General features: G+C 40.8%; 1 protein-coding gene across 6 annotated transcripts in view; it reads right to left on the bottom strand.

The window, feature by feature from the left end:
* DYNC1I1 (dynein cytoplasmic 1 intermediate chain 1) overlaps positions 1-26486 on the bottom strand; it is a 297632-nt gene that overhangs the window by 61766 nt on the left and 209380 nt on the right. For all 6 annotated transcript variants that reach the window (XM_081146692.1, XM_081146694.1, XM_081146691.1 and 3 more), the window contains 4 exons: positions 22935-23081; positions 18289-18402; positions 15471-15604; positions 10823-10967 (listed from right to left, as the gene is read on the bottom strand). In XM_081146692.1, the coding sequence (XP_081002818.1) occupies positions 10823-10967; positions 15471-15604; positions 18289-18402; positions 22935-23081 (540 nt within the window). The remainder of the gene's footprint in view (positions 1-10822; positions 10968-15470; positions 15605-18288; positions 18403-22934; positions 23082-26486) is intronic.

Below are 26486 nucleotides of genomic sequence, written 5' to 3'. Positions count from 1 at the left end.
CACCACTCTGACTGAAAGCTGTGGGGCCCGGCCACGCGTGGCTCAGCGGTTGAGCGTCCACCTAGGATCCAGGCGATCGGGGTTCGATTCCCGGTCAGGGCACATGCCCGGGTTGCGGGCTCGATCCCCAGTGGGGGCGTGCAGGAGGCGGCCGATCAATGACTCTCTCATTATTGATGTTTCTCTCTCTCTCCCTCTCCCTTCCTCTCTCTGAAGTCAATAAAGATATATTTTTTAAAAATTTAAAAAGCTGTAGAGAATACAGAACAGATGGGAAACATGAAGCTCAGCTCCGTGGAAAGAGGAAAACAATTAACAAATAAATACAATAAAAGACACATCATATTCACATTTTAGATTTTTTTGGTGTTGATTAAAATTATTATGAGAACAGTTTCATGACTACAGAGTACATCAATAAACCAGATAAAATAGCAAGTTATTCCATCATCTGAGTCCACTACTAAATGGTGAATAAAAATAAGCAGACAGTTCAAAATATTAAAACCATTGCTTTTTAGTGCACGGATTTCTAACTGACTCAATTACAATCAAGGTGAGGTGGGAAGAATATGGGGCTGAAAGGATATCTACATCACTCCTCTCTAGACATTGGTTTTCTCTCCTGTAAAACTAGGGCATTATCTGCAAAGTATTCCTCTGGTCCGCTTTCTGTGACTTAAACCAGATTTTCTAATTGTCTTTCTTTCTTGATTCCCACACATGGACTTTGATTCTATAAAGGCCATAACAACTGTTTATGGAAAAATAAGTGGTATATTTATTTAATCACTATTCCCCATGGTGCTGGCACCGTAATGCCTTCATGGAGAGCTCCTTCCTCGGCTTTCAGAGCCTGTCACGCCTCCACCTTGAAATACTCTGAGTGTTTAAATCTTCCTTCCTTTCAGCCTTTCTCTTTCCTTTCTCTCTAGATATATTCAAGCTTAATCATCTCCATCCTTACTGATTTTATTCTTGTTTACTTGTTTGACATTATTACTGCAAATGCAAATTGGAAAGTTAGTATTTAGAACTTGTGGGACTAAGGGCTAGATGCTTGTCCAAAAGAATGGAAAAGCATGAAATGCAGGTTGAGGTGTCTGAAATGATTAGGAAAGCAAGCAGAGCGACGTCAGAGTTTCCAGACGTCTGTTCCAAGGAATCCTGCTCTCTCGGCTTTCTTGGGTCAGAAAGAGCCCCCTAGCCACATAAGGTTGGGGATCTCTGCAGGCCATATATCCGGCCCGTTCCCGAAGAAAAAATTAAAATGCCTCCCTGCTAAAGATATTTGTTCACTTTGTTTAACTCTTTCTGTATTGTTTTAAATTCATGGTACTTCTTTTAAAAATGCCTGTTAAGACTACACAGAATACAAACACTGTTACATGCTGTAGTATAAGGAGATGGCATAATAAAAGGTGTATTTTAGGAAGATGAGCTAAGAGAACAGCAGGAAGAGTGAGCATAGGAGACATCAGCTTTGGAGAAATTGGTAATAACTTTGTCAGAAACTTGATAAGGAAGACACAGTTAATCTCTGCTCTTGAGGAGCTATTTTTTTCAAATGGATAGACTTCTGGGGGGAGGGCATTCTTAGAGAAGAGAATTACTATTCTAAGTTATTAGAAATCTAGATTAACACAAAATACTGTAAAAAGAAGCAGCAGGATTACACACATGCAGACACAGAAATAGAGACACATGCTTCATTTGGATGGCCCATAGATTGCCATGTTAAAAATAATGATCTTAATAGCACAAAGATAGCAAAACTCAGTTCACTTACTGAACTTTGTAAAATGGGGTGGGGAGTAACTGAGGGAGGGAAAAATCACACCAATCAGGCCTAAATTAAGTGCCATAGGTGGGTGGAAGCCAAGAGTCTTCAGCAAAATCCTCCTGGATTAGTGACCCATTATCCCTCTGAATGCAGCTGGGCCTGGCAGAGTGGTAAAAGGGAAACCTGGTTTAAAAGTTAAGTTTTTAATCATTAAAGAAGGTCCTAAGTGAGAAGGAAACTGACAACTTATAAGAGACTTCTTCTTACTTTCGACTTGGGCTTAGTTCAAGCCAATGAACCTGGGGACAGGAGAGAGAACTATTTCACTCTACTGCCAATTCCACAACATTCCTTTCCAGAAACGTCCACAGAGCTGGTGAGCTTCCAGCAGTAAACACTGAGGCCTGTTTCCCCAGAAGTTATGGGGGGGGAGCCCGTTACTCTACTTTGGAAGGAAAAGTGAGAGTTTTCAATGATTAATTATACTTATTTTTCCTCTGCAAAACTCCTACCTATTCTTTACAAAGTACTGGAAGAATGGGAACACTCTCAATTTTTATTGTCCCGAGTCAAGTCGATAAAGTAGTAATTTTTCCTAATGGTCAAACTGGACTCATTCTATATTGTTTATAATACTGGCAAACGAACACGTATTAGACACAGGATAAAGATGAACAAAGAAATATCCTACTCTGAAAAAAAAAGAGCATGTGAATACATACTAAATATTTAAGGAAATATGTAGAAATTGTGAGAGCAATTGATATTGTAATATACTAAGAAAAAATCCTTACATAGGCTTTCTTAAGATATAAGACAAATGGGAGTATCTCCATCATCTTGTCTTGCCCTATTTAAATCCCCTTTTCGAAGTCAGAACTTGGGTGGCAGGGAGGACAGGTGCGAAAAGACCAGTGGGGTTCCGTGCGAGGATTAAAAGTACTAGTGACAGAAGTTTGCTAGAACAAAGAAAGATGAGGAAGGGAATACAGATATATTTGGCTCAAAAATTAAAAAATAATTATGGCTGATGAAAAGTCCAGCTGAAGATGCGACGGAGGAACAGGTAAACAGAAAGCTAACAGAAAGGTCATGGGAGACAACTCTGCGAGATCCATTCAAGATGGGGGTCACGTGGAAGTCTATTTACAAAGGCACAGTGAGAATTACGTGACATCATCGGTATAATGTGAGTCACATGGAAGTATTCAATTGAATGCAGCTTCTATTATTATTATTATTAACATAATTATAGTCTTTATCAACATACTGGGCTTCATCTGAAAATCTGAGTGGAGTAGTGAATTGGGAGGGAAGTTTCCCGAAGGGTTACAGAAGCAAACATTCTGGTCAATCAAGATGCTACCATTGGACATGGTAGAGCTGTGAATGTTCATTAATAATCCTATAGACCGATGCTGAGCTAGGAGAGATCTACGGGATGTATCGAGTTAATGGGCAACTCAATTATTGCTAGTAATCTGACGAAGCAGTCACCAGATGTAGAGCATTATGCTAACACTGTGGTTCAGAGTCTTGAAGGGCAGGTGAGATGTCTGTAGTGCCCAGTCTCACTCCGCGTGACATCAAGGAAGAGGCAGTGAGGCCCCACTTTAGCATACGCTATAGCTCTTATCATTTTCAAAAGAAAGTCTACACTGCATCGCATAGTATGGCAGACTGCCTTTCTCCATCTGGTCCCTCTTGCCTTCAGACACATCTTTTCATTATTCCCTTCTGGTCACCTTGTACCCACTGCTCCAGCTCAACTAAACCACTTTAATATCCAAATAACAATTGCAACAGTAACAATATTTAATTAATAATAATGTTGCTACTTTTTCACAGTGCTTACACAGCTGTAGTATCAACTATTCCATGCTTGTGTTTTTTAATATTCTGTTCCTTTTGCTTAAATGCCTTTCCCTTTCTCCCTTTACCTAATTAATTCTTTCATACTTCAGCTTGGATGTCACCTACTTTGAGAAGCTTTTTTAGAACATTTCCCTCTCCATCCCCACTATACTGCTTTAGTTTGAGTTATGGATTTCTCTTATAAATTATGGTTTAGAGATGACTCAAGCTCCCTTTTTCTGGAAGGAACCACATCCCACAAGAGACAGAGTTTCCCAGGGATATCTTTAGAAAGAGCCTTCCTTCATGTAACGAGGCTACAGTGTACCAAGAGGTAACTGTCGGGCCTGTTGGGGAAACTCTTCCCTTGCTCACTTGCACAAATACTCACTTTCTGGAGTGGAAGGGGGTGGCTAAAGACACACACTATGTTGCCCAGCTCTTTAGATCATTCTCACAAACTGGTGGGAATGCTACTCATCTACTTTGTAAGAAAAATATTTATTTAGGAGGCCCTCTACTCCTGCCTGGGTGGTTGGTTACATTAGATATTTTTTTCCAAAATTATAGTTTCTTAAATATTTCCTAACAGAATTTAAAAAGCTTAACCTCAGTTTTCCAATCATTATATTTCTAAATTATGGCTATGAATTTTACTACTCAAAACCACTGCTAATTAAATATTTGCTACAGTATTTCTTTAATGTATATTATTCATTCATGTATTAATTCAATGATTTATTCAGTACCTACCAGGTGCCAAGACGATGCCAGGTACTGGGAGGCAGATAAAACAATATGGATCTACTTTCAAGGAGCTCATGGTCTTATGGGGAAAGGGTGGAAATTCCACACGTACTAAATGTGATTCATTGAGCAAGACAAAAGTATTTTTATTATTGCATTATCTATAATATAGCCACGTTTAACATTTATTTCAATACATAATCATTTTCAATAAATACATTTTAAATGTAATAACTAATGTTTTTCCTTAGAAATGAAACTTCCCCAGTCCTTTTATTCATAAAAACTCAAATGATCATTCCTTTCTAGTAGGTAAGAGGGGGAGAAAAATCAGCCAAGATAGTCATCTTATATTTTAACCCTGGCAGAAGTTGTAAAACTGAGATAGATAATACTTATTATTCATTGATTTCACAGTAGTTGCTTGAAAACTGAAGATTATCTTTCTAATTTGTGCAAAGTCGTTGCCACTGAGTCACTTAGAAAATTCTGTTCTCAGCTTCAGTGTTTTGTTAAAAGACTAAGAGGACTGTGGTGCACGTTAACTGCTAGGAAAGATTATACAATGTCAAGACACAGCTGGAGGAAGTCAGGGATTTCCACCAATCAGATGTGTGTCCCGAGGGTTCCTGGATGATAGCACCCCAGGGTGCTGTCCAGGATCACCATCAAATACCAACACCTAGAGGAAGCCAGGCCATACACCTGACCCATCTACACAGAGGAATGGAGTTTCAGGGCCCAAAAGTTCTCGTGCAGAAAGGATTTGGAGGACAGTATCGATACAAGCAGAAGAAACATGAGCCCTTTGAAGTTTAAAGGAAGGGACTGAGCTGGCAAATACAGGGAGAGTACCAAGGACCTTAATCCTTGTGAAGCTGTCCCAGGACCAAAATAAATATTAACCCAATGTTTAATTGGAATCCACCGAAACTTTCCAACCTGGATGCAATGATCAAAAGCCCAAAGACTCATAACTTGTCCAGCCACTAAGCTAAACTACAGCACAGGAACAAAATTATCCCAAACCTCAGCAAACAGAAAAGCTGAGTGGAATAATGAATGTTTTCATCCAGCCAAGAGTTCATACTTTATTTCTAAGCATGAACTCCAGTATTTCTTGATGGATGCGAAATGTAATGTGCCAAGATAGAGCAAAAGGTAGGAGCTGGTACTCAATAGGATTTATTCAGGCAACGCATTTTTAAAATTTTTTAAAAGGATCACCAAGGATAGACTTTTAAGTATGAAGCTTTTTACCGTTCTCTTAAAAATAGCCTCATTGATATATTTAAAGAAGGGTGTTCCAAGGGACTTATCCACATTATTGAGACTGCAAAGTTGTGACATAAAAATGGCAAAATGACAGAGGGAACAACAGGCAAGGAGGTCAGGGCAACTTTTGACGGAGCAGGTTTAGTGGTGATCACAGGGATAAAGGTGGATTGTAGGAGGTAAAAGTGCAGTTTGGTGGGAAAGGCAGAAGATACACAGGACGGAAAAGGGACAGCAAGGGCAAGGGTGAGTGTCTGTGTTTTGTTTCATTTTCAACACATTGGACGGAAGGAGAAGTTGGGCATATAGAGGTGAGAGGCCTCATGTGGATAGGTAGGGGACCTACATTCTTTTTAAAAAAATATATATTTGCATTGATTTTATAGAGACAGGAAGGGAGAGGGAGAGATACAAACATCAATGATGAGAGAGTCACTGATCAGCTGCCTTCTGCACGTCCCCTGCTAGGGACCGAGCCCGCAACCCGGGCATGTGCCCTGACTGGGAATCGAACCGAGATCTCCTGGATCGTAGCTCGATGCTCAACCCCTGAGCCACGCGGTCCAGGCAGGGAATTACATTCTTTATCTCTCCGCCCTGCCCTCATGTCCCAGTCTGCACACATCTGACTGTTTTACTATTCATTTGGACTCTCCCACGTATTGCCAATACGCTAACCAATCACAACAATACTCTTTTCTACACATGGTTCTATTTTAACTCTTTTTATTTCCTTTCATTTTTTTTTGCATGAAGTTAAAATATAATATGTTGATAATTAAGGTGATGAACAAAGCTTCTATCACTACTAAAAATGGTTGCATTGCTATACTTTAAAAAACTATATTGTCTTAAATTTCTGACAGAGATAAAGAGCCTGCCTCTGTTACTAAACACAGCTACTGATTTTCTCTTATTAAGTCAGTTAAGCTAATGAAACCAGAAAGAATCATTTTAAAATTTCAAGATTCTATAATAGTATTAGGTAGGTTCATTTCCCACCAATAATCAGTGTGGCTATTTGGTGTTCAAGGACTAAACCACTCTCTGGGGACTTGTCAGAAGCCCAAGCCTCCAAAATATGTATTATGTTCTTCCTTTAGCCTTTCCCAATTCAAAAATTCCACCTGCCCAATCATCATGGAAAATTTAAATAAAATCATATATAAAGTTATTAGTAATATTAAGTTTTCAAATCACAAACAGAACTGACAATGACTGCATTTTCTCCAAATATACTTTTTCTATTTACCTGCAGTATTTCTAATATCCTGTGTTGTGAAATTTAATTTTTAAATTTTTTTTACTTTTAAATTTTTAAAAAATCCTCACCCAAGAATATTTTTTTCCATTGCTTTTCAGAGAGTGGAAGGAAGAGAGAGAGAGAGAAACATCGATGTGAGATGAGACACATCAATTGGTTGCCCCCTGCAGGCGCCCCAGCCTGGGGCTGAGCCTGCAACTGAGTTTGAGGTACATGACCTCAGCTGGAATCGAACCTCGGACCCTGAAGTCAGTCTATGGGCTGACACTCTAACCACTGAGCCAAACTGGCTAGGGCGAGAAATTCTCTTTTTGAGTCTTGATCCTTAAAAATCCTAGTTCTCTCATTTTAGAACAGTGTGAAGTGCTAGTGTCTCTTTGGCAGCCACATTACTTATGCAAAGTGAATAGAGAAGGACTTTCCTCCAGGCTTCAAGATTAGATTCATTTTGCTCAGTGTGCTAATTCCAGCATAACATTCTCCCCTGGAATACAGATTTTCTTTCCTAATATTTTATCTTTGTGTTAAAAATGCAAATTCTTGGTCAGTAGAATGTACAAAATTTTCCTGTTGTTTGGCTTTCCCTTAAATGTCTTTGGGTTATCTTTTTGAGCTATACTTACTTTTATGCACCAAGTATCATATTAAAGTCACTTTTTAAATTTGACTTCTCACTAGTTCAGTCTTATTTCTCAGCATCAACTCCTTCTACAATCAGGAGGATTCTTCCTTACGTTATTTAATTTGCAATCTGCTATGATTTGAATGTTTGTGTGTCTCCAAAATTCTTATATTGAAATCCCAATTCCCAAAGATGATAGTATTAGAAGGTGGGGGCCTTTGAAAGGTGTTAGGTCATGAGAGTGAAGCCCTCACCAACGAGATTAGTGTCTTATAAGAGACCCCACTGAGATCCCCAGCATCTTTCAAGAAGTGAGGACAGAGGGAGAAGGAGCTGGCCATGAACCAGGAAGGGGGCCATCACCAGAATGTCACCACGTTGGCACCTTCATCTTGGGGTTCTCAGCTCCACAACTTTGAGAAAATAAATTTCTGTTGTTTATAAGCCACCTAGTCTGTGGTATTTGATTATAGCAGCCTGAACAGACTAAGAAGACATCATCTTAAGCTTGAGGGTATCGCTAACTCAATTATCCAGTATGCCTCCCCTAACCTTCCTCACCTTCGTTTAAATGATCAGAGGACTGCAAGTTATTCAGGGAGTTTAAAATAAAGATCATTAAGGTAACCATTATTGTCAGAAGGGATTAAAATATAATTACTCATTCTGGTTCTTTTATGAAACTGCTATTCAGAGAGAACAAGCTGGACACCAAGAGTGTCACTCCTACTGGATTGGTCATTGTTTCTGTACCGTTTTGGTAGATAAAGCCATGGATATGTATTCTTTTAGATTTAAAGGTAACACACATCACAAGCTCTTTTTTTTTAAGTTTTATAAATAAAACTTTATTTATAAAAACAAGTAGTGGGCCATATCTGGCCTGAGGGCTCTAACTTGCTGACTCCAGCTCTAAATCATAGTGAGAAGTTAGTGGAAACAAAGAGAAGATATTTCACATGGTGTTTTCTGTAGAGATGGTGATATCAAAACCACACCATGAGTTCTTACTGACACTTCCAACTAAAATTCAGGATTACTATAGAGTTTTTACCTAACTTTGTGCATTTGTATCTCTGTTCAACCGAGCTGATGTATCAGTTCTCAAAGATACCAAGAATCATTTAGCACATGATACAAGCACAACAGTATCAGACTGACAGTAACAATACAACCACCAGCAATATGAGTACTAGAAGTAAAGGTTTTCTTCTGTAGTCCTTTTTAATATTTAAAAATACATCCCTTTTGGAATGTATAATCAAAATACGGGTTTTTAAAGTCACTTAGAATTGTTCCATATTGCAAGGTTTTGCCTCCAATTTGAACCACACTAAAATTGATTCACTTCAATTTGTTACTTTAATATTTTTAGAAACCAATTTTAAAATTTATTTTATTTACTTTTATTTTATGTAAAATATTTGCATGGCTCCCAAACCAAATGTACAAGGTGTATTCAAAGAAGTATGGCTATTATCTTTGTTTCTTTCTGCCTCCTGCCTATCCATAAGTAATATATTTTTTGTGTGAGTGGTTTATTTTTCCAACTTTTAGAAATATATAAATGTAATACTAAACAATGACAATATACTATTTACACTTTTCTCCACCTTACTTTTCTCATTCATATTAGTAGGTAGACGTCTTCATTTCTTCCTACACTGGAATAGTACTCCCTTGTGTGGATGCACCATACTTTTGATTCATCCAGTGCCCTACTGATGGATTTGGGGGTACTTTTAGTCTTTTTTTTATTCAAGGTAGTCTTGCAAAGAATATTCTTCTACATATGCCTTTTTCTTATTTTTGTTAGTATATCTTTGGCACAGATTACTAGAAGCAGGAATTGCTCTGTCAATGAGCAAATATGCATGTATTGTAATTTAGATATTGCCAAATTTCCCTCCATAGTGTTGTACTATTTTGCATTTCCAACTATAGTATATGAGAATGGCTGGTTTCTTTCAGCCTCATCACAGAGTATGTTGTTAAACTTGGATTTTCGTCAACCTGACAGTTAAAAATAGGTTTCTCAACTTGGTTTTGGTTTAAATATCTCTTATAACTAGGTTGTTTTTCATACCATTAGGAGCCAATTCTGTCCTCTTGACACAGTCCCTCTTCATTAATATCCATGAACCCCCCCCCCCACAATATCCCAATTTTTCTATTTCTTGAGTTGTTACTTTTTAATCTCTTTTTCTAGTTTCATTTCTCCTGTTTGTTTCCTAAATACTCCTCTTTCTCTGAATTGTGCCTTAGCGTTTCTTTTAAAATCCACTTCTTGGACTGTCCTAGCCATTGCTGTCCTTACTGCTAAGTGCACGCCTCCAGCCCAGGGCTCTCTGCTTCTGTCCCCCCAACACACTGCCTACCGGAGGTGGCGGATGGTGCCTCCCGGGCACCTGAAACCTCGCCTGGGCCACCCTCCTCCCTGCCGCCCCTTCCCCTGGCCTTCCCCGGGGCAGTGAGCGCGGCCACACATTCCCAGTCGCCCAGTCATACGCCTGGCTTTTGTCCTGATGGCTTCCTCTCTCCCCTTTCTTGCAGCAAATCCATCACCAGTTTTTGTGGCTTTTATCCCTTCAATGGTTCTCAAATCCATCTACGTCTCCACATCCCAAACTACTGATCGAAGCCACTGTTCCGCCCTGGACTGCTGCTGCAGCTTCCTTCCAGGTGGCATTGCTTTTTCTGGCTCCCAAACATGGTCAGACTTACCTTTGAAAACACAATAATTTAGTGCCATTTACTAGCTTAAAAACCTCCAAAGGCTCAAAAACAAAAACCCTAAACAAAACAAGTCCCAAGTCATTTTATTTCCATAGGTACATATGTATGTCAGTGAAGGCTACAGAGCTCGGGACAGTCAACAATAAACTGACAGCAGAGGTTACCTCTGGGGAGAGGGGCGGGAGGACAGGCAATGAAGGGGATGTCGTGGGTGGGATGAGTGTTGGTGAAGAGAATTTCAGTTTTTATCATTATTAGAATTATTTAAATTTTTTACAGTTAGAGTATTTTCAAGTATTACTTATATATTTTAAAATAAATTATATAGGCCAAGAAAGGGAGCTTTGTCTAGCTCTGAGGCAGATGGGGCTCACCTGCAGGTTGTACAAATTCCAGCGCCAGGTCACCTGGAAGAGACCTCAGATTCCCTACACACATACACACACACATACACACACACACACACGCACACACCCTGGGTAGCAAACATTCTCCTCTTGGCCACTGTTCTGCCTGAGGACTTCACTCCAGGAATTCTTACCTTTGTGGTCCACAGTTTGACAGTCCAGTCAAATGATGACGTGACAAACAAGTGTGAAAAGTCGATGGGGCCCACTGCCATGTGGCAGTTAATTCCTGTGACTGGCCCTTGGTGACCTTCGAAGACCTCACCGATCCCAGCTTTGCTGCACGAAGACCACACATGAACAGAGTTTCAGGGACCTTTGCAAAGCCACGGTTACTTTAAAAAACAAATATGTCTCTGCATGAGCACCTCCCGAAAACTTAGCACAAACACCGTACAGCACCAATAGGAAACCACTTGCACAGTACCTTGAGAGAAAGAAAATACTAGACTACTTCTGGTGATTAAAAAACAATATGGTACAATATTAATCTTCTTAAGACGATAGTGAGGTGAAGGCCCGGGGAGGGGATGGGAACAGGGAGGAGGGGGGTCAATGGGGCGCAGAAGGGGGACATCTGTAATACTTTCAATAATAAAGATAAATTTTAAATTTTTTTCATCATTTAACCCTTTTTCCGGAGTTTCTCAAATCCTATCATTGTTGCTGCAGCTACTTTGATGAAAAAAAACACATATACTTAGATCTCAGAAGCTTTCATGTTTGTAATAAGACTATCCTGTTACGATCACATTCTGTGCGTGTTCCATTTTAATTTCTTCTGCAGAGCCTACTGGCTGTAAAACTCCATACATTCCTGTATAAATATATTTATTTTTTCAAGGGAATTTCTTAAATTACGTTGACATACCTGAATATGTAATACTTTGGAAACCCTTGCCACTGCAAAATAATGTGAACCTAATGTGGATAAAACTATGCTTTCACTGAAAGCAGAAGAGAAATTTACAAATCCAGTAAATGTAAATGATAAATTCCAGAAGGGCTCGTGCCTTGTTATGATATTATATTAGCATATAATAAGTGCTCAATAAATATTTGTTGAAACAAAGAGCAGAGGAAAAGAGACAAACTTCTGCCTTTTTTCTAACAGAAGCACATTTGAGAATTAGTGATACCCATTTAGAAATTTATCCACCGACATACGTCACTTATTTAACTAAGCTGGCATTATTTCCAGGCCCTATGATCACACAATAGTCTGCACTCAATCATACCCAATTAGAAAATATAGCAAAATGCTGTATTTTAGAAATCCATGTGTATGAGGTGATAAATATGATAAATACATAAGGATTGTAGAATCTATAAATATCATGTTACTAAGAGTAAAAATGAACTGAGTTATTAAAACATTGGGGCTTCTGGAGCACCAATAAATGTCAATGTGCTGAGCAAAATCCGAAATCATGAGCAAAGTGCTGCAGTGTGTGTTCTGTGCAACAGGCACTCAAATTATGCCCAGTGAAACTGCTAACAGCAGTTCCACACGTGAGCCTCTAAATTTGTTCTAATGAACACGAGGAACTGATCTTTGAAGTGGCCCCTGGTGAGACTCCACTTGCTCTTAACAGCATCCTGAAAGGGTTTATAGGGTGCAAAATGAGGACTTTGTTTAATTTATGGAAGTAGATTTTCACCTTCTCTGTGTTAGGTGAAAAACAGAAATCCCCCCTCTTCCCTGTAGCCCTCTATGACCCATTTAAAATTACTACAAAGCCAAATGCCTGCTACTTTACAACTTTACAAAGCCCTGCGTTTTATATTTCATATGGACGGACCGATGTAAAAGCATAATCACGTGTGCTGTAAAAAGATTTGTGCTGTGTCCCACAGATACCCTTCTTTTGAACTACAGTGTATATTCTGACGGTGCTTGGAAAACATAATAGCTACAGGACAAAAATATTCATCATTAAAAGATTATTCACAGAATAATCCAACAAACAAAACTGAAAGTTATCAATGGCCATGTTCTGCAGTCTTCACAAATAATTAAGGTCCTGGATTAAGTCAATGGAACCTAGGCCCTGTTGATTATAAAAGATGTACAGACAGAGCTGTGACTCTGTGTTTGGCCCACTGCACTGTCTGTGCCTCTCTCATGGCACTTATGACATTTTACCTGTATTGCAAGTATTTGTGTGTTTAACTTTCCCGCCATCATCAGTTCTTGAAGCTAGGAGCCTGGTTTAAGTGATGTTTGCATGCCTGGCAGCATCTAGCAATGCACTGCTCAAAGTAGGTGTGCAGTGAATGTCTGCATGAAAGAACAACTTTATCAGACCTTGTTATGCCTTGATAAGACTTTAATGCATGCTTTTAGCCAGTTTTGATGAAGTAGGGCCTTTAGGTATGGGACTAGGAGGCAGATCTACGCAGTCATCTTTAAACCATGCGAGCAGGGCGAATACTGCTTGTTACTATGTGCAGAACAGTAGGAAAAATCACATAGCTGAGCCACGGGTGCTTGTTACTTCTACAAACCACAGAAACAGAGGAGTATGGACTTGGAACAGTTTGTGCTTCCTCATTATATCTAAATAGCCAATGATGAGTGCAGGAGATGAAAAATCAATCGAATTAGAACTAAAGTGAGAGAAATTAAGCACCAAGGTGAACACAGTGAACCTTTCGAAAGATGTGAGGCTGCTCATTAAGTCTTACATGCAATTTTACAATCTAGTCTAAATTATTGGATTTCACTCTATCCTGATGGTTTTCCAGGGGGCATCTGCCAACCTCTCAATCAAGGCCGAGTTCTTATCACCTGGGAACTTCATAGTGGCTTGTGTATCTCCTACTTTTCCAATCTCTGTGACAGGGAAGAAGGGCTCTGGGCACTTCTCTGTATTACCAAGATACTATCATTTCTTTACTTCCTGTATAGATTTTTGGTTCTCCACTTACTGTGTGCCAGGCAACAGGCAGGGAATCAACGATGAAATGAAAATAGTTTAGTAAGAGCAAAATGGCAGATGAGTGAGTAGTTGAAATAAAATGAGATCAATTATTGCAGAAGCATACATAAAAATATATAAAATAGCAAATCTGACAGCCTATAGCCCTGTCCCATTTATTCTACTTCAATTTCTCCATAGTGCATAGCATCTTAAATCATATATTTACTTGCTTATTAGTTGATTGTCTTTTGCCCTCAACCAGAACACGAACTCCATGTCTATTTTGTTCCTACTGTGTCCCTTATGATGTAATGGGGCCTGGCAGAGGGTAGATTCAAGGTAAATACTCCTTGAAGGAATGACTGAATAAAGGAATGAAAATTCTATGGAAAAGTAAAGGAGGGAATGGTTTCCTTTGCCCAACAGAGTTTGAAGAGGCTTCAAAATGCGGAGGGACCTCAGTGCTGGCTCTGAAAAATGAGGGGGAATCATCCAGGCCAACCAGAGAGACGTGCCAGGCCGGGAAGGAGAAACCCAGTGTGCAAGCTCATGGAGACGCGGCCTATATGGGGACTCATCCCTGCTGGGTGCAAGGCTCTACCTGAAGGCTGAACCTGGAAGGGGGCAGGGAGTTAAGGGTCTCAGAAGATATGCTAAGAAGCCAAGACTTTTCCCCTCAAGGCTTTTTCCATCAGAAGCTTACAAAAGGCTAATGACCTGAGCAGACGGGTGCTGTACCATAATGAAGACTTGAGGTGTGCTTCGCATTTCTTTAGAAAGACCTTTCTCATCATGGAGAATGCCGTCTCATCACGCAAGGTGGTAAGAATGGAGATGCCATCTCATCACGCAAGGCGGTTAGAATGGAGATGCCATCTCATCATGCAAGGTGGTGAGAATGGAGAATGCCATCTCATCACGCAAGGCGGTTAGAATGGAGATACCATCTCATCATGCAAGGTGGTAAGAATGGAGATGCCATCTCATCATGCAAGGTGGTGAGAATGGAGAATGCCATCTCATCATGCAAGGTGGTGAGAATGGAGATGCCCTCTCGTCACACAAGGTGGTGAGGATGGAGAATGCCCTCTCATCATGCAAGGTGGTGAGAATGGAGAATGCCATCTCATCATGCAAGGTGGTTAGGATGGAGAATGCCATCTCATCATGCAAGGTGGTGAGGATGGAGAATACCATCTCATCACACAAGGTGGTGAGGATGGAGAATGCCATCTCATCATGCAAGGTGGTGAGAATGGAGAATGCCATCTCATCACGCAAGGTGGTGAGAATGGAGAATGCCCGCTCATCACACAAGGTGGTGAGAATGAAGAATGCCATCTCATCACACAAGGTGGTTAGGATGGAGAATGCCATCTCATCATGCAAGGTGGTGAGGATGGAGAATGCCATCTCATCACGCAAGGTGGTGAGGATGGAGAATGCCATCTCATCACGCAAGGTGGTGAGGATGGAGATGCCATCTCATCACGCAAGGTGGTGAGGATGGAGAATGCCATCTCATCACGCAAGGTGGTGAGGATGGAGAATGCCATCTCATCGTGTAAGGTGGTGAGAATGGAGAATGCCCTCTCATCATGCAAGGTGGTGAGGATGGAGAATGCCCTCTCATCAGGCAAGGTGGTGAGGATGGAGAATGCCCTCTCATCATGCAAGGTGGTGAGAATGGAGAATGCCCTCTCATCAGGCAAGGTGGTGAGAATGGAGATGCCATCTCATCACGCAAGGTGGTGAGAATGGAGAATGCCCTCTCATCACGCAAGGTGGTGAGGATGGAGAATGCCATCGCAGACTCTGGGAAATGAGGAACACATCACGGGTAAGAAAACAACATCACCTTCCATGACGACAGGCCGTGTAGACTGTGCCCTCCTCGCTGCCAACCACGAAGTTATTGACGTCGCCCGTCGGGAAAGCCATTCCGGTAACAGCCACGGGCTTGGACTTGTTGTACACCAGCTCCATGCTCTCCTACCAAAACACGGCGCGGTTACACTCCCTGTCAGCTCCTCGCCGTGCCAAAGACAGCACGGAAAAATCATTTGGCTCAGTCGTCTGTTTGCTTTTCACACAGCGTTACAAAAGACCCCGGCTGTGCCAGAAACCACGCTTTGCTGCCCCTGACGTTCGGGCTTCTGTGTATCTCTGGTTTCGGGCGGCTGGGTTTCATCAGCGCCTGCTGCCGCCGCAGCCAGGCAGAGATGACAGGTGAGAATTTTGAAACTAATGGTGCAGAAACTAAAGATAATACTGTAATGGTTACACTTGTCAGCCCCAGGCTTTAATAAAACACACAATACCCTTGTATTTACAAACATTTTCAAAATCAATTGTTCGTGAGATGACACATGTATTAATATCAGATGTACTAAGCCCATTTGTCAAAGCAGGAGTGTGTGTCCTCTGTGGACTAAAACCAGAAAGTTGTCACTCGGGTCAGAAAAACCAGATTTCAACAGGGCCTAGATTTCATAAAGGGCGGCCACTGGGTGTATAGGCTATAAGCCTGCAAAGAAGAGTGTTTAAATTAGTGTTTAAAATAGTAAATGAGAGTCTTTATTTCATCTAAAATTATTTTTTTAAATCAAGAATCAAATTGTATTTTAAAAGACATTCGGCTGAGTTAAGTTTAATGACAGTGAGGAATATTTAAGTATAACTAATAACCTTGGATATTTTTGCTATTTTCAAACAGCCTACTATGTGCACCTGAAGTAACTTTTTGTTGTTGTTGTTGTCACCAGATATTCTTTCCATTGATTTTTTTAGAGAGAGTGGAAGGGAGAGAGAGGAAGAGAGAGAGAAACATCGGTGTGAGACACATCGATTGGTTGCCTTCCACACGTGCCCCTATCAGGGCAGGGGATCAAACCTGCAACCCAGGTACCTGCCCTTGACTGGGAATCGAACCCAGCCCTTCAGTGTGAGGGCTGACACTCTAACCACTAGGCCACACTGGCCAAGGCTGAAGTAATTTAAAAAAAATTCATTCTAGGGGATCATGTCATTATAGCTGCTTGGGAATGTAGTCTTTTTTTTTTTCTCTCTTTTTTTCCAAAACAAATTGGGTCAGCTCAGCCAAGGAGGCCATAAATTAGAAGCGCATGCTCACGGTCGGGGCAGCGCAGACCACATGCTCACATGATGTGCTCGCAGTACTGAGCTCCACCAGCGTGAGTGCATCAGGGAGGGGACCCTAGGACAACACGCTCCACTGACAAAGTTAGCAGGGGGGAAGGTACAGTCTCTTGGTTGCCCACTTGGGACAGAGAGGGACCAGAACTCCAAGCTGGCTTCCTACCATGCATCCCTCAGTCTGTGCAGAGAGACGGGAGTCTGCGGGGGTGCTAAGACTAAAAAAAATGGTCTTGTAGCCCCTGTGTGACTGGGTTTAACAAAAACAAATGCACGTTTAATCAGCAAAATGGGCAATTAAAAGTTCCTAATTAGAGAGTTTGCTCTTATATCTGTTTACAATCTTCATGCTTTTAAAAGAAAACAACATATTGCTGAGAATTTTAAGATGAAGTCGTAGAATATCCTCGCACAACTCCTGACTTACGTGATGTTAAAGTCAGCAAAGACAGAGTAACTTAAATTGCAAGAAGCTTATTGGCTCCCCCCACCAAAAAAAATTATAAAAGAACTTCTTTAACCTTAATATTCTCTATCTGTATTTTGTGGAGATTTCTGGGAGGTTCTTACGGTTTCTACATTTCCTTATGTATCTCGAAACTTCAGTGTTTTCTAAAATCATGAGACAGTCTTGGGGCACTGTTCCAGGAAATTTAAAATAGGAATATTAAAATTGAGAATTATCTCTTAGATATCTTTTACAATTTTCTTCATGTCCCCTCACATTTTGGTCAGAGGCTATAGCAATAAGTTCTTCTCTGTGTTTTTAGTTGGAAGATAGTTAAGTACTTTTTTCCCACAAGGAAGTGTGAATATAGCGTGTCCATGTTTGTAGGCAGTATCTCCGTGTGTGTTTGTATACATACAAATATTCTGAAAGCTGCATTCAGATGCCTCCCCTCATCTGACTCTTCCATTCTATTCCTTTGTTTGGTTCCCAATACTGTAATCAGTAGTGGTTTGGAACCTTTGGAATTTTATCATTTTTGACTTTTCATTTGTTGAGCAAGGAATGGCAGGAGCCGTACTAAAAAACATTCCAGAGAAGACTGGTGGTTTGACAAACTCTTTACACACACAGGCTGTCATCTAGGCAATGGCTACAAGCAAGGCCTTGGGTTTCTGTTTTGCTGGATATCTCTTCTCCAAGGCGAGTACCCATCAGGGATTGCTCTGTTGAGCTCCCACCTCATTGGCATCTGTTTAACAAGTCTGTAGGGTAAGTACAATTCATACCACAGGCAACTTCTGTAATTACTATGCTTCAAAATGGATTATTTCATTTTCACTTGAAACTGACCTAAGGATTAACGTATTACAATAATTACATGATTTGCGGTAAAGGAAATGGGTTTTGGCTTCAAGAGGAGACTTCTGAAAGCAGGCCCCACTCTTTCAAGTGCATCCATTGGTTTTAGCTCCTATAGGATGCGAGGGTTTGGCTTTTAGGAACTATGTTCCATTAGGCAAGTATCTCTTTTAACCAGGATGCTCTTGTGTGTAGGGGAAAACAAACCCACCTGTGGAGTTGAGAGCATGTCCAGGCTCCAGGAACACATTTTGCCATCAGTAGAGACAGTGATGAGGTTGTGAGCATTCTGGGTCCCAACAACATTTACACAGTACACGGGATGCTGCAAAAACATAAACATGGAGGATCAGACACCGATCCAGGAGGAAATGCTTACATTGGAGTGTCAAACACATTACTCCAAAACAAGGATTAGAGTGCCATAATCCTACAATAATACAAGCCTCAGGTCATTTGCCACTTTTGATTTGAACCTGCTTTCTTTCTAAAAGCTCTGGCAGCAACACATAGTAGTGGAAATACAAAGCCTCCCCTTGCTCAGTCAGATGCAGTGCAAAGGAGCTGAAGGAAGCTAGGTAGAGCAAACGAGAAGCAGTGCAGGGTGGCGATTTAGATTACTTGAATGAGTCTCCACCACACAGTTTGGCTTCTAAGCTCACCAAGAGGGATGGAAAAAGCCAGTCTTCCAAAGGCGAGAACTACTGACTTTTGGAAGGAATAAGTATTACTAAATCTGGAGTTTAAGGCATCATGGTCACAGTGCCAAACATTCGTTAGCATTCTTTATGAAAAGTGGTTAATATTCATCACTCTCTTTAATTCGAGGGCGGATAGTGGTGGTGGAAATTATTGGCACAATGCACCTAGTGAGATAAAATTATGTTACTGCAAAATCTAGGATCATGATAGATTTATTTTTTCACAATATCATTTGGCACAGTGTAGAGGCTTAGATTTGGCAAGGGCCTTGAGAAAGGTCATTGATACATCCCAGGAGTTGTAAGCAAGATGCTCTAACCTTCCGTCATAACTCTAGTAGGTTATCCCAGTCTGTAGAGTCCTAAATGGTAGCTAAAATCATTTGCAGCTGCACATTAAATACTAAATGGAAGGTTAGCATAAGCAGAACCTAGCAGTAATTTGGGTTAGATTTCAAGCAGCTTAGCCCTCAGTGGCCAAACCACAACGTAGTTGATGCTTCTCTGTGCAAATAGCTGACAGCCTAAGTCTCACTGTTGATGAGTTACTGTCCATTATACCTACCCACAATGACAATGAAACAGTCCTTAATACTGGAAAGTTGATATTATGTAAAGAATGGTTCCCAAACTGTTATTATCATATAAACTCCTGGTCAGAAGGAACCATAATAATCATCTAGGGCAGCTGCTCATCTGCCTTTACCAAGAGGTGGTCCAAACTCTACTTAAACACCTTTCTTAGGGGTAGTCACTTTTAGCACTAGCTCCTGGAGTGTTCTTCCTTCCGCCAATGGGGTAAAGAAAGCTCAAGGAGATATTTTCAGTACAGTGCCCTCTGGGATTATACAGATCAAGCAAAAAGAATATTTAGATTGCTGTTATCATGCCCTTCCTCCCCCCAGTCTTCTCTTACTCAGACTAATGATCACCAATTCCTTCAACTGTTCCTCGAGTACTTGGTTTTCAATACCTTTCCCATCCTGGTCACTCTCTTTTGAATATGCTATATTGAGTTCTGGGAATGAAACATAACTATCTACCTGTGTTTTGACAGAGAGAATCTAGAAATCCAGGGAGTGTTGAATTGTCACTTCTCATGTGATAAAAAATATGTCTGTATTAACACATCCTAAGATTACATTCGCTTCCCTGGCAATCACATCACCTCTTTTACCCGCACTAATGGATAGTCAACTAAGTCCCTATGTCTTTTTCACACCATGTTCCTACAGGAACTTTCAAATGAATCAGTCTTAGTGGATCTGCCATCAGACATCTGAAACTGAATGTTATCCTGATCAGGTCCCTAAGTATGAAGGGGATTAAGCGAATGTAATCTTAGGGAACATTAACTCTTTTTTGTTTGTTAATCTTCATCTGAGGATATTTTTTCCATTGGTGGGACTGTGGACATTGCTTTTCCCCAAGTCTCGGGTATGTGGGACCTGCAGCAGTGTGCAAACGCGAGCCCCGAGCCACACAACAGTCACAGCTCGGCAGGAAAATCAAGTGGGAGAATGGATGAAACAAATCCTCACTTAAAAACAGCAGACTCAGCAAATTGAAAAATGGCAGATGGAAAAGGGTAAGAATCATATGACTTCACTTATGTGGAATATAAAACAGAAAGTAACAAATGAATGACCATAACAAACAAACAAACTCATAGACACAGACAGTATGGTGATTATCAGAGGGGACAGTAGGTGGGGGTAGGTAGAAGAAGATAAAGGGGGTGACAGAAGGAGACTAGACTTTGGGTAACGAGTAGACAACGCAATATACAGATGATGTATTATCATATTGTACAGTTAAACCTTATATAATCTTATTAACCAATCTCACCTAAATTTGTTCATTAAAACACCCTGAAGCATGGGAAAGCAAGGTCGAAACATTGTTGTGGACCTGAAACCTACTTAGTGTTTTTCAGCAAGAGTCCAATGGGGTTTCTTTGTTAACCACCGACCATCAACACAAATCACCAAGACCCTAAAGGACTAGGACTCCCACGAAAGGGTGTAGTAGGGAAAGAAGGCATCTAGAAGAATGTGCGGAGCCAAAGGCCTAGAGAAGGAGTATGTGTGGTAGCCCTTCCCTGGCTTTAATCAGTACGACTGGCCTGTGCTTTCATGAGTAATAAAACTCAGTTTACAAGAAAAGAGAGAGATGTAAAGAAACCAGAACAGAAGCAGACACGTGGGCATGTCTACTCATACACAGACACAAACATACACAACTCTACTTAATGGAAAGAAAAAAAGCAATCGTAGAGCTCATTTTTCCTGTATAGATGCCAGATTGTCTTTATTTATTTTAGGAATAAACTTACTGTGTGGCAGAAGGTTTTTGCTTTAATTAGGATTTCCTGTTGTCCCAAATGCATATGTGTGGTGGGTGTGAAAGGAAATTAGTTAGTAATCTGTGGTGGACCTCTTTTTTTCTTAACCACTTTTGATCCTGGTACCAATCAGCCAGGCATTAGTGGAAGTTGAAAGACAGTCACAAAATTTACTGGGCACTTTTTAAAGCTGTGGATTCAACATAAAACAGCAAAAGAGAAAAAGGAATTGTTTTATTTTCCAACAGAAATAATGTCACTGTTTGATAATAATTGTATTTTAGTTATGATGATCACATCCTAAGTTATTTGAAGGAGAAACATTAACTCTTTTTTGTTTGTTAATCTTCATCTGAGGATATTTTTTCGATTGGTTTTTAGAGATAGTGGAAGGGAGGGAGGGAGAGAAAGAGATAGAGAGAGAGAGAGAGAGAGGTTGAGAAAGAGAGAGACACTGATGTGAGAGAAGACAAATCAATTGGTTGTCTCCCTGATGTGTCCCTACTGGGGCCAGGGATCCAAACTGCAACCCAAATAAATGCCCTTGACCAGAAATCGAACCCACAACCCTGTGGTGGATGGGTCGAGGCTCTAACCACTGGCGAGGGTGAAATATTAACTCTTTAGAAGAATAATCTAACATTTGGATTTATAATTATTTGAAGTTTCAGAAGGTATGCTCACAAGCACACCAGATAGGCACACAGAGCCAAGAAGTGTTTTCACGCTACTTGAGCAAACACCTGCGTCAAGCCCATCTTCTCCTGGGTCACAATTTTCTGTCATTAGTTTGGTGAAATGGGTAGGCATGAGCAATTTTCCAAGATTCCCAAGAACTAGCTTCACCTGCATGTTTCTCGGGCCCCAGTCAATCAGAGTTAAGGCTGACTTGGTATTTGTCATTTCCTATTGTCAATCTTACAAAAGTGGAAGGATTTTCCTCCTCACGGTCTAGCTAAAACAGCTAGCGGTCTTTTTTAAAGCTAGAGTGGTTTTGAGGCCGCAGATGAAACAAATGAGGCAACCACATTAAGGAAATTGAAACAATAGTAGAGCTGTTTCCTTGGGCATAATTTGGGCATTTCAGAGAAAGAACATCAGTTACCCTGAATGTCAAGGTAGCAAGGATTGATGGAGACATGCCTGTCTTCTCATTCCTCCTAACAATTGCTGAACACACCTGTCATTCTCTTAAAGGAAATGACAGAGTAGTTGTCTTCCAAACACTATACTGAACCTCTTCTGCTAAATTATGGGTAATGGTTTTGAGATGTTAACTTTTAACCTTGGGGATTATATTGTCACTGCAGGCTTTACTGTTGAGACTTACACCATGCATTCCAGAATTTAAAGCCACAGCACTCCCTCCAATCACAAGTGAAATAGGTCCATTGGCAAGTCTCATGTGCCATCCCAAGACATGAAATGCTTACTCTTCATGGTCTGTTTGAGAATGAGTTTCTATGTTAAAATGTAAATACGAAGGGTTTGTTTAAGGAAACAATTTAACAAATGCCTCTTCTAAAGTTTCTCCCTGTGTCCTTTCTTAGTTTGAATCCACCCTCACCCGTGGCCTTGGGAACATCCAAAGGAATCCTTTGTATGTGCTAAAACTTATAGAATATTAAGAGATTTCTCTAAACCCAGAGCTGCTTTCACCTACTTTGCACTCAGCTGTATTTTAGTCAGGATACAATTACTACACATTAGATACCTGGAACTTGGAATTACTGACAATATTGTACTTTTGTCAGTTATCCCTTCTTTCAGGGCTTGGATGGTTGACAGGGATGTGACAAAAGCTTGACTTACTGTGTGTGCAGCAGCTGACAGGGGCGTCCGCTGCACGGGAGTCCTCCGATGACTGCGATTGTCCCACAGGACTATCTGGCCCGAGTAAGTCCCACCAACCACCAAATTGGGATGGAAACGAGCAAAGCAGACGGACATCACAGAGGACTGTGAAGAAAAAGAAGAGAGATGAGCAGTGGGAGATGCTTGGAGAAAGCCTGTTCTTTCCTGAATAGAAAACAGCTCATTATGTAAATACAACACATCCTGAAAATATAAAGCAATTGTGAAGTGCACAGTGAGTAGGAAATTTTGTCCACAGACACAGACTTTACCTCGAGAGGGTGCCCAATGGTTAGCCCTTGAAACCTGGAAGTCTGAAGTCCTGGCCATGTCATCAAATAGGCATAAAATTGATCTGATGCCCATCAATGTTTTGTGGTCTGGAAAGCTTGGTTTATGGACCTTTCCCACTTACCAATAAAATTGTATCAGAGCTAATATTAATTCTCCACTGACATCTTTACAAAGCAATTCTCTATTTTGAGGTCATGGCCACATCAAGTTGTACTATGTACAGTGTTGGCAAGGCTTTGAAGACTCTGAGATAGCGAGCTTTTTTTGTTTTTGGCTTCATGTAGACTTCTAGGAAGAGTACTGACCTCAGGCTGATCCAACCGGTTCCTCCTCAAACTCCCTCCGCCTCCCACGAGCATTCTCCTGACCTTTATCCTGCCCACTTCAGACGACTCTTAATGTTATTCTTTGCCTATTTTAACAAACAGTCAGAAATGGATTTCAGTCCAACTCTGCCATGGCCTGTCATAGTGTCGTGAATGTGGTTTCTGAAATTCCACAAAAGACTACTGGGCACAACATTTTATAGGGAATTGCTTAGTGGAGACAGGGCCGTGATGCACTTAAAATCCGACCAGCTGGCTGGTCCACTTGAGCTTGGACGTCCATTTCGATTCCTGCGGTGTTTTCCGTGTTTGTGTTTATGCGCCGAAGCAATTGTTTTTAACTAACACATTTCATCCCTTCCATCAAACTCAGTAAGTGATCTTCTGTGTAAGAAAGGAACTGTTCCGGGCATGTTGGGAATGCAAAGGTAGTTAGTGGCTGCCCTCCCAGTGTGCCTGGTAAAGGAAACTAGAGGGTATGCGGGCCGAGCTGCTGCTAATCCGTGCACACAGCCCAGGCCTGCACACGAAATAGGAAAAGGCGCCTCTCCCACAGACACAGTCATGCGGGGGGGGGGGGGGGGGGGGCGTGCCATGGCCAGCGGAGAGAAGGTGAATCTCTGTCCTCGCTTGTCCCTTGGGCTTGACATCCTCCAAGTGTGCACACGGAAGTAGCAGCCTTGAATGTGGTACATGACTAAGTCGCAGGCGCACGTGTGTGTGGGTGTGAGGAGGGAAGATCTGTTTTAGCTAAGAAAGGGGAGGAAAGCGGGGAGGGGGAAGGGTGGGATGGTCAGAAAGACCTCATGGAAGGACATGCAGATGGAGTACACGTGGTACGTCCAGCAAGCGGAGAGGAAAAGAAACGGGCATTCCTGAGCCATGGAGAATGGGAAGGGAAGACTGCAGGCACCAAAACTGAGGCTGCTGAACAGCCCCCGGGCTGGCTGGCTGGGAACGGGCCCGCGTGGAAGAGGCCAGCCGTCGGAAATGGGGCTGGAGAGGTCGAAGAGAAGGCCCTGCATGGCAGGCACCGTTTAGATTTTTTTTTCTGTGGGCAATAGGGAGAAATCACAGCCTTCTAAAGTGAGAGGATCAAAGGTTGCAACTGACAAGCCAGCAAAGGAAAGAAGTGATTGGGGAAAAAAATTATGACCTCTTTCTGACTGGGAAGCTAAACACCCATTTCTAAAAAATAAAAAAAAAAATCAGATTTGCTACCAGCCTAAGGCTTTCTAGTCAGAAACAGTCTCAGACACTCTGAGGTAGATTAAAGAATGTGGACTATTTTTCAATGTCATGTTTTCCTAGTTTGAATGATTTTCAGTTCCAATTCCTTGAACACGTTTCAATGGAGAACATGCATGTGTGCCCCAATCTGGTTTTCATAAAGTTCAAGAATAACTCTCAATAATGATACTGAATTAAAGAAAAAGAAAATAATGCCGGTCAGCTTCTTGTTTTACACATCCCACAGAAACGATTCTTAGTTTTCAATTGATGAAATTCTTATGTTGCTTGAGCTATGTTGGAAACGTTTTCTTTAAAGCTTCAGAAAGACTTAAAATTATCCAGGTGGTATCAACAATTGAATTTACCAAAGCTCCAATCAATATGGATAAAGGAATGTCATTAAATTAGAAAAATCCAGAATTCGACCACTTGATTGCTTCCGCATTTCAGTTAAATCCCCGCAAATACTGCTCCAAATTGCAGTTTGTTGAGAGACTAAACTAGAGAAACATAAACAGTGGGGATATTTCTACTAAACTGAAACACGCAGTCGGCAATCAACTAGACTCCAACCCCACAAAGTGAGAACTCTACTTCCTACTTTTTCATTCATTCATTTGTTCACTTCATTCATTCATTCATCAAACAGTGAGTGCCCACTAAGTAATAACTCAATTATGTCAAAAAATTTTAAACGTCAAAAAGCCCCCAACTCGAATTCAGAAGTCTATCTACATTTAATAAAAGTCAAATTAATGCTAAACAAGAGTAACAGATCGCTGGAGCACCAGACTTCTGCCGCCAGAGGTTCCTTTGTTTTACTACAAACCAATCTTTATAGTGTCTCCATGAGGAATGGAGTGGACATACTTACTGTTACTTTATATTTGAAAGATTAGAAATGGAGAAGTAGTTATAGGATTCAATGCTTTCACTTATTTTTTAAAGCTTAATACATTAATTATACTATATAGTTTATGTAATATCGACTGTATATAAAGGCTCAAGCCAGATATCCAGGGTGTGCCGCATCTGACATGCGATCATTCATATGGAAACATTAAGGCAGTATGATCTCAATTATCTAAATGTAACATTTAGAATTCGGGTCATTTCTTGAGATGTTTTTAAGTGCCCTAATGTTTGATGTAATGGTGGCAAACGTTTGGATGACTGACTGAATTTTTTAATTTTTCATCCAAATGTTTAGGTTCCTTTTGAACAGTCACCCAAGGAAGCCCTGACGGAGAAGGCTCCTCTTCTAATTTGGAAAGTACGCATCAACCTCCTAGGAGCAAAGTGTCTTGGAAAACCCCCAGTAACCTCCTGCTGTTCATACAGCTACTGATCTAGTTGTTGTTGCCAATTGTCATGGAATTTAGAGACTGTCAGCACCAAGAGCAAAGGATGATATCATCCTGTCAGTTACACCCACTGCTAAAGTGTAAAAAAGCATTCCAGAAAAACTGACTGACACTACTAAAATGTGATTTTTGTTGTTCTCATTTTTAACATATGTTTTCTGAAGACATATGCTATGAAAAGCATTAATAATACAGTTATTTTAAAAAATGTAACCACTTTTCTAGGCATTAATTCAGTTATTCAGTGTCATAATAAAGCATTATTGAATTTTATGATTAATACAATTTATGCG

The sequence above is a fragment of the Miniopterus schreibersii genome (assembly GCF_964146895.1).
Source record: "Miniopterus schreibersii genome assembly, chromosome: 9".
Lineage (NCBI taxonomy): Eukaryota > Metazoa > Chordata > Mammalia > Chiroptera > Miniopteridae > Miniopterus > Miniopterus schreibersii.
Note: the sequence above shows the minus strand (reverse complement) of the source record. Positions and strands in the feature narration are given on the sequence as shown.